The 14,693-nt window shown below is 42.7% G+C and overlaps 1 protein-coding gene across 1 annotated transcript in view; it reads right to left on the bottom strand.

Moving 5' to 3' along the window:
* The window catches only part of wdr18 (WD repeat domain 18), a 136,361-nt gene that overhangs the window by 13,615 nt on the left and 108,053 nt on the right, over nucleotides 1–14,693 (bottom strand). The window contains exon 8 of the mRNA XM_033047036.1: nucleotides 14,318–14,484. Coding sequence (XP_032902927.1) covers nucleotides 14,318–14,484 — 167 coding nt within the window. The remainder of the gene's footprint in view (nucleotides 1–14,317; nucleotides 14,485–14,693) is intronic.

Here is a 14,693-nt window from a genome sequence, read left to right as displayed (position 1 = left end):
TATAATTGGAGCTGACAATCCTCTCATATTCACCATCACAATTGACAGATAATCTAAGCGGTACTATTTCTGAGAAACGTCCATGTTACTGAAAGCTATTTTTTTCTCCATAAAGGCAAACCTATTTCTATGCCTGAACCTCTCTTGCGTGATAAATGCCAACAGAGAACGGTGAAAGAAGAAAGCCTTCATTTACCTCCAGAGAAAACCCTAGGCAAGGGAGGGGAAGTGAAAGGTGCACCGATGCATCTACTTTCGCAGCAGTTTAAACAGATTCCTCATGTCACCAAGTACTCTAACTTCTACCGATGCGCTTCAGAAAGTATCCTTGCCTCATGGCTTGCTACAGCAATTCTGACGCATGCAAATAAGGAGGATGCCTATGATGGATCATCTGGGCCATCATAGGCACAACCCTCCCGAGCATTGAACGTATATACACGAGGCAGTTCCATTGTCATGGAGGTAATTGCCAGAGGAGGTATTTAAGAAGGAACTGCAGATGCTGGAAAATCGAAGGTAGACAAAAGTGCTGGAGAAACTCAGCGGGTGCAGCAGCATCTATGGAGCGAATGAAATAGGCAACGTTTCAGGCCGAAACCCTTCTTCAGACTGATTAATGTCATCACCGCGACTAATAGCGTAGCTCAAAATACGCTCCTTGGGAGGACAGAATCTGCAATTCTGAAGAAGCTGCAATTCATGAATTCTGAAGAAGGGTTTCGAACCGAAACGTTGCCTATTTCCTTCGCTCCATAGATGCTGCTGCACCCGCTGAGTTTCTCCAGCACTTTTGTCTACCAGAGGAGGTAGTTGATGCAGGTACTATCATAATGTTTAAGAAAAATTAGGATAGGTTTACAGGGTTATGGGCCAAGCACAGGCAGGTGGGACTAGTGTAGATGGGGCATGTTGATCGGCCTGGGCAAGACGGCTCTAAGGGCCTGTTTCCACGTTGTATGACTATGACTATGGATCCCCACCATCCGGGTCAAAGATCCTATAGTAGAGCTATAGGATCTTTGATCCTGGCCGTGCCCTCTTCTCAAGCATTGAAGCCTGAAGTCCCACGACACAAGTTCAGGAGCAGCCACTTTCCTACATACCATCAGGTTCTTGAACCAAAGTGCACATCCTACCTCGGCAACGGAGCACCGTGGACCATGTCTACCATAGACATGTTTTTCTAAAAATGTGTTGCACAAATGCCTTACATTTGCGCAGTATTTTTCTTTTCCCCTTCTTGTATAATTGATGTATGATTTATAATTTATGTTTTGTGTGTTGTTTAAGACCATGTGCCTGTGGTACTGCTGCATGCAAGATTGTCATTGTACCTGCACCTCAATATACTTGTGCATTTAATAATAAACTCGAATTGACTTGAAAGAAACATTAGTCCAAGCTGCCACTTAGATTACCACCCTTGCTGGAAAATGAAAATGTAGCGATGCCAGTATTAATGCTTACTGAACTCAGAGTGCACATGGAAGTAGAGGCAGTGCCTGCATTTTAGACTTTAGGTTTTAGAGATACAGCATGGAAACAGGCCCTTCGGCCCACCGAGTCCGCGCTGACCAGCGATCACCCAGTGCACTAACACTATCCCACACGCTAGGGATAATTTACAATTTTTACAGAAGCCAATTAACCTATAAACCTGTATGTCTTTGGAGTGTGGGAGGAAACTGAACACCCAGAGAAAACCCACGCGATCATAGGGAGAACGTGCAAACTCCGTACAGACAGGCACCCGCAGTCAGGATTGAGCCCGGGTCTCAGGCGCTGTAAGGCAGCAACTCTACCGCTACGCCACTGCTGCATTCAAGAGAGAAGTGGAATAAATTAAAAATACAGAAAGAGACCAAAAGTGACAACGCATGGGATTAACCATATAACAATTACAGCACGGAAACAGGCCATCTCGGCCCTTCTAGTCCGTGCTGAACACGTATTCTCCCCTAGTCCCATCTACCTGCACTCGGACCATAACCCTCCATTCCTTTCCCATCCATATACCTATCCAATTTATTTTTAAATGATAAAATCAAACCTGCCTCCACCACTCCCACTGGAAGCTCATTCCACACAGCTACCACTCTCTGAGTAAAGAAGTTCCCCCTCATGTTACCCCTAAACATCTGTCCCTTAATTCTCAAGTCATGTCCTCTTGTTTGAATCTTCCCTACTCTCAATGGGAAAAGCTTATCCACATCAACTCTGTCTATCCCTCTCATCATTTTAAAGACCTCTATCAAGTCCCCCCTTAACCTTCTGCGCTACAAAGAATAAAGACCTAACTTGTTCAACCTTTCTCTGTAACTAAGTTGCTGAAACCCAGGCAACATTCTAGTAAATCTCCTCTGTACTCTCTCTATTTTGTTGACATCCTTCCTATAATTAGGCGACCAAAATTGTACACCATATTCCAGAATTGGCCTCACCAATGCCTTGTACAATTTTAACATTACATCCCAACTTCTATACTCAATGCTCTGATTTATAAAGGCCAGCACACCAAAAGCTTTCTTTACCACCCTATCTACATGAGATTCCACCTTCAGGGAACTCTGCACAGTTATTCCTAGATCCCTCTGTTCAACTGCATTCCTCAACTCACTACCATTTACCATGTACGTCCTATTTTGATTTGTCCTGCCAAGATTAGTCTGGGAGATTCAGTGGAGTTGCTAATATCATCAGAAATATTGCAGAGGAATTACGAAATAGGATCCATAATATTGTAGCTCCTATCCTCTTATCCTATAAAATAAAGTGGACCAACCACATCGGGGCAGAGTAATGCTTATTGTTTATTTACCACTCTTGACCTCAAATTTATTTTCTGAGATAAATTCCATAACCATGAGATGTGCTTCATACAACCAGTGTAATCTATGTGTGAAGCAGAAAGATAAATACGTTACCCTGTCCCCCAAGTGCTAGTTAATGCCATCTATATGTCAGAATATGCTTTACAAGCTGTGACACAAGATTACTCCAGGCATTGGGATTTTAAACAAAGTGGATAGTCATTTAAATTGTGGAACACTTACAAGACAAACAGACTCCAGTAAAGGATTTTAAATCCTACTCAGATTGTCGCAGTACATGCGACAATAATAAACCTAAACCTGATAGTGGAGGGCGGAGGATAGAGGGACATTGCTGCCCACAAACAAGATGCACATGAACGCATCCCAACAAGTTACTAAATGGTGATCAAATGGGACTATCACTAAATTGGGATTTCTGGCTGCTTTTTCCAACATTGAGGTCAATTATATTTCTCCTACATGCCTTGGTGAGAATGTATGGATGGCTAGGGTTGAAGATGTGATTTTTCTCATCTGTTGGGTTTAACAGCTTTGCAGGCCATTAACCCACTGAATTACTGGGGAACTAAGTAATATTTTCTTTCCCAATTTTCAATGCCACTACGATATTCCTGTGTTCCAAAGATAAAAGGTCAGCTTACTTTAAAAAAAAAATAATCTAACAGTACTTATTTCTGTAAATTGGCATATCACAAATTGAGTTCCTACCTCGACGGAAACTTAGGCAATGTCACCTTTGACTCAGGTAGCAATAACTTACTTATATCATGCATTTTACAGCATCAGGATGTTGCAAAGCATGTACAGTCAGCAATCAAACATAGATAAAACAATTGTCGGTGAACAGCCCTTTCTTCTAAGCAGTAAACACAATGAATTCTATCTCCATTCTACACCGTCCTAATCCTAATCATCCTACAAGCTTTTAAAAACTAAACGAAATTCTAAAACATCAAAACTCCTCATTTTACCTTGCCTGTGCTTTTTCATCTGCAGTGTGGTAGTGCTATGAATTACAGTCATAGAGTGATACAGCGTGGAAACAGCCCCCTCGGCCCAACTTGTCAACATGTCCCAGCTTCACTAGTGCCACCTGCCCGCGTTTGGTCCATATCCCTCCAAACCTGTCCTATCCATGTACCTGTCTAACTGTTTCTTAAATGTTGGGATAGTCCCTGCCTCAAATACCTCCTCTGGCAGCTTGTTCCATTCACCCACCACCCTTTGTGTGAAAAAGTTACCCCACAGATTCCTATTAAATCTTTTCGCCTCCACTTTAAACCTATATCCTCTGGTCCTCGATTCACCTACTCTGGGTAAGAGACTGTGCATCTACCCGATCTATTCCTTTCATTCACTGGAGATTGATCAAGGAACAATTTCCCTTTAACATAGGGCTGACAAAGTGAAACAGAGTGAGGTGCAAGACTCAAGAGACTGCAGAAATCTTGAGGAAAAACAAAGTGCTCAAGGGAAACCGAGTGGGACAGGCAGCATCTATGGAAGGAAGTGGACAGAGAACATTTTGGGTTGGGATCTTTCTTCAGAGAGAGAAAGTTGAGGGAGGCGATTGCAGTACTTACAGCCTAGATGGCTGCACATGTATAATACATGAGGCAGGATTGGGCCATTCAATCAGATCATGACTGAGCTTTTACTTTACTGAACTAATCCCATATTCATGAATTCCCTTAAGGTTTTATAATCTGTCCTCCCTTGTCTCGATTATATTGGCAACTAAACCTCCACAGCCCTAATGTAAAACTTCACTACTGCATGGTTTATAACACTACCCTAAATGCAAACTCTCCATGTAAGATTGCAACACTCCACTACAAACACTCAGTGAGTGGTGAATCATTATTCAACCTCTCCACTGCAAGGATATATTCTTCAGGAAATCAGATCTGAATAAATATTCCAATTATAGAGTAATGAAGGCTGACTATAACTGGAGCAATACGTTTCTATGTTTGGGTTTAAGTTCTCTCATAATAAAGGCCAAAATACCATTTGCCTCTGTTGCTACTTGGCAAATCTGCAAGTTAATATTAATTGCCAATAGGCCAGCAATAAAAAATTGGAATGTGCAATCTAGCAGAACTGAAGCAGCACTGTGATTATGGAGGCTTGTAAAACTGAAATGAGACAATGGAATTCATGAAGATACATGCAAATTTTAAAATCAGGACATTAGGGATTAATGTACAGTGCCCTCCATAATGTTTGGGACAAAGACCCGTCATTTATTTATTTGCCTCTGCACTCCACAATTTGAGATTTGTAATAGAAAAAAAATCACATGTGCTTAAAGTGCACATTGTCAGATTTTATTAAAGGCCATTTTAATACATTTTGGTTTCATTATGTAGAAATTACAGCTGTGTTTATACATAGTCCCCCCATTTCAGGGCACAATAATATTTGGGACACATGGCTTCACAGGTGTTTGTAATTGCTAAGGTGTGTTTCATTGCCTCCTAAATGCAAGTACAAGAGAGCTCTCAGCACCTAGTCTTTCCACCAGTTTTTCCATAACTTTTGGAAACTTTTATTGCTGTTTATCAACATGAGGACCAAAGTTGTGCCAATGAAAGTCAAAGAAGCCATTATGAGACCGAGAAACAAGAATAAAACTGTTAGAGACATCAGCCAGAGCTTAGGCTTACCAAAATCAACTGTTTGGGACATCATAAAGAAGAACAAGAGCAAAGGGACTGGCAGGCCAAGGAAGACCTCCACAGCTGATGACAGACGAATTCACTCTATAATAAAGAAAAATCCCCAAACACCTGTCCAACAGATCAGAAACACTCTTCAGGAGTCAGGTGTGGATTTGTCAATGACCACTGTCTGCAGAAGACTTCATGAACAGAAATACAGAGGCTACATTGCAAGATACAAACCACTGGTTAGCCACAAAAATAGGATGGCCAGGTTACAGTTTGCCAAGAAGTAGACATAAAAACATAGACAATAGGTGCAGGAGTAGGCCATTCGGCCCTTCGAGCCTGCACCGCCATTCAATATGATCATGGCTGATCATATTGAATGGCGGTGCTTAAAAGAGCAATCACAGTTCTGGAAAAAGGTCTTGTGGACAGGTGAGACGAAGATGAAATTATATCAGAGTGATGGTAAGAGCAAAGTATGAAGGAAAGAAGGAAATGCCCAAGATCCAAAGCATACCACCTCATTTGCGAAACACGGTGGTATGGGTGTTATGGCCTGGGCATGTATGGCTGCTGAAGGTACTGGCTCACTTATCTTCATTGATCATACAACTGCTGATAGTAATAGCATAATGAATTCTGAAGTATATAGACACATCCTATCAGCCCAAGTTCAAACAAATGCTTCAAAACTCATTGGCCGGCGGTTCAATCTACAGTAAGACAATGATCCCAAACATACTGCTAAAGCAACAAGGGAGTTTTTCAAAGCTAAAAAATGGGCAATTCATGAGTGGCCAAGTCAATCACCTGGTCTGAACCCAATTGAGCATGCCTTTTATATGCTAAAGAGAAAACTGAAAGGGACTAGCCCCCCAAAAAAGCAGAAGCTAAAGATGGCTGTAACACAGGCCTGGCAGAGCATCACCAGAGAAGACATCCAGCAACTGGTGATGTCCTTGAATCGCAGACTTCAAGCAGTCATTGCATGCAAAGGATATTGTCCCAAACATTATGGAGGGCACTCTATGCAAGTGAACAGATGTTCAGAAATGGAGACTTGTTGCAAATTTAGTTATAGACAGCTGTTTTGGGATTTATGGAGAAATGGCTAGGGAGGAAAGCATTGTAGTAGGAGCACTATTGTAGAAGTAAGGAGATGGAAGCAGGCAGTCTTACGGATACAGGGAACATGAGATCAGAAGGAATTGAATATTTTGGTTCAAGAACTAGCAATAACAATGGAGTTCAACTTACCAATTTTAGAAATGCATTTCAACTTCAGTCTCTTCAGTCTAGTTAGCTCCAGCAACACAAAGCCAAGGGGCGACACAGTGGCACAGCAGTAGAGTTGCTGCCTTACAGCGCCAGAGACCCGGGTTCGACCCTGACTACGGTGCTGTTTGTACGGAGTTTGTACGTTCTGCCTGTGGGTTTTCTCCGGGTGATCTAGTTTCCTCCCACACTCCAAAGACATGTAGGCTTGTATGATCATTGGCTTCTATAAATTGTAACTAATCCCTAGTGTGTCGAACAGTGCTGGTGTACAGGATGATTGCGGGTGGGCGCGGACTCCGTGGGCCAAAGGGCCTGTTTCTGCGCTGTATCTTTAAAAGCCAGCAAGAAAAATTCAAGTTTCTAGTTTTAACAATCATTATTCTTGGTTGAAAATCCAATAAAATCACATGAAACTGTGACACAGCGAACTACACATTTATCATACTGTAGTTACCTTGACTAATCAGTGGTTTCATCATAGCAATCAATTTTTATATAACTTGATTTCCAAACTGAAATTCCGATGTTAAGTATTAAAATGTTGCACGTGACTGCAGCATTTCAATCAAACAGCCATTTTCTACTCTTAGGCAATAAAATGCAACACATGTTCCAACTTAGTTGATCTGGAAATTGCCAAAACAGAAACTAGGAATTGTTTGCCAGGGTTTTGCTGCAGAATCAGCGATGTGAGTAGCACCTGGCACAGCTGATCGTAATCTAGAACACACTGTGCATTACAGACGTAAATGGGAAATGCTAAATAGTCTAAATGATGCAAATGTAGAAGCCACAGTGTCTTCAACTCTTTCAATTTGATGCATTGTGTACTCTATACCCTTTATTTTCAGCTCTAACTTGTGATTTGTTGTTTTTGGAGTAGCGCTGGTTGGAAGATTCTGTCCTCTTCATTGACAAAGGAGATTTTAAAGCCAATTGCTGGCATTTCGAGCGTGCAGATCAGCAGGGCAAGAGAAAGACAAGCTGTGGAGTTTTAAATGAACTGCTTGGCTTGGAAAATAAGTGGGATTTATGATGAGGCAGGGCACGCAGTCAATGGTGTGAAGGAAGATGACAAAGTTGTGATAATGGATAGTTTTTGTTTTAGGATAAAACTCAATTCAGAGCAGGACCAAACACGACACATGATAGATACATAGATACATAGAAAATAGGTGCAGGAGTAGGCCATTCGGCCCTTCGAGCCTGCACCGCCATTCAATATGATCATGGCTGATCATCCAACTCAGTATCCTGTACCTGCCTTCTCTCCATACCCCCTGATCCCTTTAGCCACAAGGGCCACATCTAACTCCCTCTTAAATATAGCCAATGAACTGGCCTCAACTACCCTCTGTGGCAGAGAGTTCCAGAGATTCACCACTCTCTGTGTGAAAAAGTTTCTTCTCATCTCGGTCCGAAAGGATTTCCCCCTTATCCTTAAGCTGTGACCCCTTGTCCTGGACTTCCCCAACATCGGGAACAATCTTCCTGCATCTAGCCTGTCCAACCCCATAAGAATTTTGTACGTTTCTATAAGATCCCCTCTCAATCTCCTAAATTCTAGCTAGTATAAGCCAAGTCCATCCAGTCTTTCTTCATATGAAAGTCCTGACATCCCAGGAATCAGTCTGGTGAACCTTCTCTGCACTCCCTCTATAGCTATAATGTCCTTCCTCAGATTTGGAGACCAAAACTGTACGCAATACTCCAGGTGTGGTCTCACCAAGACCCTGTACAACTGCAGTAGAACCTCCCTGCTCCTATACTCAAATCCTTTTGCTATGAAAGCTAACATACCATTCGCTTTCTTCACTGCCTGCTGCACCTGCATGCCTACTTTCAATGACTGGTGTACCATGACACCCAGGTCTCGCTGCATCTCCCCTTTTCCTAATCGGCCACCATTTAGATAATAGTCTGCTTTCCTGTTTTTGCCACCAAAGTGGATAACCTCACATTTATCCACATTATACTGCATCTGCCAAACATTTGCCCACTCACCCAGCCTATCCAAGTCACCTTGCAGTCTCCTAGCATCCTCCTCACAGCTAACACTGCCCCCCAGCTTAGTGTCATCCGCAAACTTGGAGATGTTGCCTTCAATTCCCTCATCCAGATTATTAATATAAATTGTAAATAGCTGGGGTCCCAGCACTGAGCCTTGCGGTACCCCACTAGTCACTGCCTGCCATTGTGAAAAGGACCCGTTTACTCCTACTCTTTGCTTCCTGTTTGCCAGCCAGTTCTCTATCCACATCAATACTGAACCCCCAATACCGTGTGCATTAAGTTTGTATACTAATCTCTTATGTGGGACCTTGTCGAAAGCCTTCTGAAAGTCCAGATACAACACATCCACTGGTTCTCCCCTATCCACTCTGCTAGTTACATCCTCGAAAAATTCTATAAGATTCGTCAGATATGATTTACCTTTCGTAAATCCATGCTGACTTTGTCCAATGATTTCACCACTTTCCAAATGTGCTGCTATCCCATCTTTAATAACTGACTCTAGCAGTTTCCCCACTACCGATGTTAGACTAACTGGTCTGTAATTCCCCGTTTTCTCTCTCCCTCCCTTCTTAAAAAGTGGGGTTATGTTTGCTACCCTCCAATCCTCAGGAACTACTCCAGAATCTAAAGAGTTTTGAAAAATTATCACTAATGCATCCACTATTTCTGCGGCTACTTCCTTAAGTACTCTGGGATGCAGCCTATCTGGCCCTGGTGATTTATCGGCCTTTAATCCATTCAATTTACCCAACACCACTTCCCGACTAACCTGGATTTCACTCAGTTCCTCTATTTCCTTTGGCCCGCGGTCCCCTGCTATTTCCGGCAGATTATTTATGTCTTCCTTAGTGAAGACGGAACCAAAGTAGTTATTCAATTGGTCCGCCATATCCTTGTTCCCCATGATCAACTCACCTGTTTCTGACTGCAAGGGACCTACATTTGTTTTAACTAATCTCTTTCTCTTCACATATCTATAAAAACTTTTGCAGTCAGTTTTTATGTTCCCTGCCAGTTTTCTTTCATAATCTATTTTCCCTTTCCTAATTAAGCCCTTTGTCCTCCTCTGCTGGTCTCTGGATTTCTCCCAGTCCTCTGGTATGCTGCTTTTTCTGGCTAATTTGTACGCATCATCTTTTGCTTTGATACCATCCCGGATTTCCCTTGTTATCCACGGATGCACTACCTTCCCTGATTTATTCTTTTGCCAAACTGGGATGAACAATTTTTGTAGTTCATCCATGCAGTCTTTAAATACCTTCCATTGCATATCCGCCGTCAACCCTTTTAGAACTAATTGCCAGTCAATCTTGGCCAATTCACGTCTCATACCCTCAAAGTTACCTTTCTTTAAGTTCAGAACCGTTGTTCTGAATTAACAATGTCACTCTCCATCCTAATGAAGAACTCAACCATATTATGGTCACTCTTGCCCAAGGGGGCACGCACAACAAGACTGCTAACTAACCCTTCCTCATTACTCAATACCCAGTCTAGAATAGCCTGTTCTCTCGTTGGTTCCTCTACATGTTGGTTTAGATAACTATCCCGCATACATTCCAAGAAATCCTCTTCCTCAGCACCCCTGCCAATTTGATTCACCCAATCTATATGTAGATTGAAGTCACCCATTATAACTGTTTTGCCTTTGTTGCACGCATTTTTAATTTCCTGTTTGATGCCATCCCCAACTTCACTACTACTGCTAGGTGGCCTGTACACAACACCCACCAGCGTTTTCTGCCCCTTAGTGTTTCGCAGTTCTACCCATACCGATTCCACATCCTCCAAGCTAATGTCCTTCCTTTCCACTACGTTAATCTCCTCTCTAACCAGCAACGCTACTCCACCACCTTTTCCGTTCTCTCTATCCCTCCTGAATATTGAATATCCCTGGATGTTCAGCTCCCAGCCTTGGTCACCCTGGAGCCATGTCTCCGTGATCCCGACTATATCATAATCATTAATAGCTATCTGCACGTTCAACTCATCCACCTTATTACGAATGCTCCTTGCATTGAGACACAAAGCCTTCAGGCTTGTTTTTACAACGCTCTTACCCCTTATACAATTATGTTGAAAAGTGGCCCTTTTTGATTTTTGCCCTGGATTTGTCTGCCTGCCACTTTTACTTTTCACCTTGCTACCTATTGCTTCCGCCCACATTTTACACCCCTCTGTTTCTCTGCTCACCCATTTAAGAACCCCACCACCTCTTATTCTCTGTTTATTATTGTTTTCTTCTTTCCCCCCTACATGTTGGGTCTGAATGCTTTCCTTCTCTGCCTCCTGCCTCACACACTGTCTAATAGCTTTCTCTATTTGAGTCCCTCCCCCCAACCATTCTAGTTTAAAGTCTCCCCAGTAGCCTTTGCAGATCTCCCCGCCAGGATATCGGTCCCCCTCAGGTTCAAGTGCAACCCATCCTTTTTGTACAGGTCGCACCTTCCACAAAAGAGGTCCCAATGATCCAGAAATTTGAATCCCTGCCCTCTGCACCAGTCCATGATGGATGAATACCACGTGGTTCAGTGTAAGCTAGAAACCCAGGAAGGTGGGATGGGGATAGAGTATATAGGATCATGAGGGCAATAATTAGGGTAAATGCAGTCTTTTATCCAGAGTAGGGGAATCAAGAACCAGAGGACATTGGTTTACAGTGATAGAGACAAGATTTAATAGGAACTAGACTAAGTGGGACCCGTTGGGTCCCATGTTCACATGGGAGGGCAATACAATACAATACGGTTTTATTCATCACATTGCACGTAAAGTGCAAGTGAAATGAATTTGTCAGCAGCGGTACAATGATAAAGAACACACAAACACAATTAAAAAAAATTGAACACAAACATCCACCACAGCATTCATCACTGTGGTGGAAGGCACAAAAATTGGCCAGTCCCCCGACGCAATTTTCCACCTCTACACCAATTACTTCAACCCAAACAACCATTTGCAGTGCATTTTTACTTCAACCCAAACAACCATTTGCAGTGCATTTTTACTTCAAACCAACCATATTTTCATTTTCAAACCACATTAAGGGCACTCACAGTTGAGTAGACATGTGTTCAGTGTTATTCAGAGCTCAGAGAGACGTGACCCTCTGGCTTCCTCCATCTTGCAGAGACTGAGTGAGGCAAACCACTTCCTGGTTTTATAATCCCTCCCCCTCCCTCCAGCAGGGGCAGCAGAGAGAATGGCAATTTAAAAAAAAATAATTAATATCTCTCTGATTTTTCATCGGTGGGAAAAACCTCTGGTCCCGGAAGGCGGAGGGGGGCTCTGAGCGAGGTGGCCAAAAATGACGGCCATAGGTGGCGGCGTTCTCTCGGAAATCGCAGCACAGTGAGCCAAAAGCGGTCAAGATCAGACCTTTAGTAATATATAGATGTGAGGGGCGACTTTTTTTTTACACAAAGGGTGGTGGGTATATGGAATGAGTTGCCGGGGGAGGTAGTTGAGGCAGAAACTTTAACAACATTTAAAAGACATTTGGACAGGTACATGGATAGGAAAGGTTTAGAGAGTTATGGGCTAAATGCGGGCAGATAAGACTAGTGAAGATCGGGAACTTTGGTCTGCATGGGAAAGCTGGGCCAAAGGGCCTGCTTCCGTGATGTTTGACTATGACTATTTATTAGCTCAATGATACTTAATTTGATTAAGCTTAGTTAAGCAATTTATAACACATCCTGTGAACGAAGAAAACAAATAGCACGATGCGCCTTTGGAGCGCCAGGCAACGTGTGATAATATTCTGTGCCTGCTGTAGGGCCATGAGACATATAAACATAGAAAATAGGTGCAGGAGTAGGCCATTCGGCCCTTCGAGCCGCCACCGCCATTCAATGTGATCATGGCTGATCATCCAACTCAGTATCCTGTACCTGCCTTCTCTCCATACCCCCTGATCCCTTTAGCCACAAGGGCCACATCTAACTCCCTCTTAAATATAGCCAATGAACTGGCCTCAACTACCTTCTGTGGCAGAGAATTCCAGAGATTCACCACTCTCTGTGTGAAAAATGTTTTCCTCATCTCGGTTCTAAAAGATTTCCCCTTTATCCTTAAACTGTGACCTCTTGTTCTGGACTTCCCGAACATCGGGAACAATCTTCCTGCATCTAGCCTGTCCAACCCCTTAAGAATTTTGTAAGTTTCTATAAGATCCCCGCTCAATCTTCTAAATTCTAGCGAGTACAAACCAAGTCTATCCAGTCTTTCTTCATATGAAAGTCCTGACATCCCAGGAATTAGTCTGGTGAACCTTCTCTGTACTCCCTCTATGGCAAGGATGTCCTTCCTCAGATTAGGAGACCAAAACTGTACGCAATACTCCAGGTGTGGTCTCACCAAGAACCTGTACAACTGCAGTAGAACCTCCCTGCTCCTATACTCAAATCCTTTTCAATACAGGGAGAGGAAGTTTCACCCATGGGCAATTCCAGAGATCAGTACATTAAGGTGGGATAAATAATTGCAGAATATGCACAGAGAAGAGTAAAAAGGAGTGTTTGTATCATTGAACTCAATCACAGCAAAGACCAAGAGAACATCTCATGAGATGCCCGTGCTGAAAGGCAAGGATACAGTAATGAGGGATAAAAACCTGCTTATTGGTTTAATTGTGGCAAATTCTGTGGATACAGTACATCTGCAAGAGAAAAAAACGAAACTAGCAAGTCAGTGAGCATCTGTGCAGAGAGAAACAGGTCATTGGAAAGCCCAGCAGATCAGGCAGAATCAGTGGAGGGGGAAATTCAGATGGAAAACCAACAGCAGAACTAGCCAGTCCCCATACAAGTTTTCTTGTTGTATCCCCTTGGCTGAGACCATCTTTGGCTGTTCCTGTTCTTTTCCTGCTTCCAGCCCTTCAACACCACCTCCCCTCCCCTCTACTCTCACTCTGAAGAAGGGTCCCGACCTGAAACGTCACCCATCGTTTTTACTTCAGATTTGCTGCCTGATCTGCTGAGTTACTCCAGCACTTTGTCTATCTTTCGTTTAAACCAGCTTCTGCAGTTCTTTGTTTCTACAAGAAGGCAAGCTTTCTAAATAGACTTCCTTGTAAGCTCATACCGAAATGAAAGACCCAAAACGTTATATTTCAGACATGTTGTTCCATTATATTGAAGGTATGTTATTTTAAGAGCATATAGTCCAGGTGAATTTGGAGTCTGAAGAAGGGACTCGACCCAAAACGTCACCCATTCCTTCTCTCCAGAGATGCTGCCTGTCCCGCTGAGTTACTCCAGGATTTTGTGTCGATCTTCGGTTTAAACCAGAAGCTGCAGTTCCTTCCTACATTAATCTGTATAATTTTTGTTTTGTCAGGATCTATGTAAATTAGAGGATACATCTACTTTTCAGACAACAGAAAATATACCTCGCTCCAATTGACTGGTTTCCTTTCTCGGAGAATATGAAGCGAAAAGCACATGTATAATACAGCAGTCAGTTCAACTGTGGATTGTGTGTGCTAAAGTACAGAAAGCTGTAAAATCCTACCTTCTGGCCATGCTGAAGACATAGGGTTACAGCACATCCTTCTTCATTTTCTGTGATCTCAGAGCTGTGCACATGTTTACTAAATTTTGGAAGACTTATGCTGGGTCTGCAGTCAGGGCTAAACATATTGGCTGAAGCAATCGTCAAAAAGGCATTTGTCACTGGTCCTAGGAATAAATAAAGTGAGCTGTTATTAAAATGGATCGTACTTTATATAAGGCACTGAAAATCTATTCACTATTTATCTATGCATTGAAACAAATCAGTTGATAGAATTAGGCATCATTGATTCACACAACAATAGAATCCTATCGCAGTCGCTGCCTCAAAAAAGGCTGCCAACATCATCAAAGACCCACGCCATCCTGGCCACACA

Source organism: Amblyraja radiata, chromosome 29 (assembly GCF_010909765.2).
Source record: "Amblyraja radiata isolate CabotCenter1 chromosome 29, sAmbRad1.1.pri, whole genome shotgun sequence".
NCBI classification, from domain to species: domain Eukaryota; kingdom Metazoa; phylum Chordata; class Chondrichthyes; order Rajiformes; family Rajidae; genus Amblyraja; species Amblyraja radiata.
The sequence above is the reverse complement of the archived record's forward strand: the minus strand, read 5'-3'. Positions and strand labels throughout refer to the sequence as shown.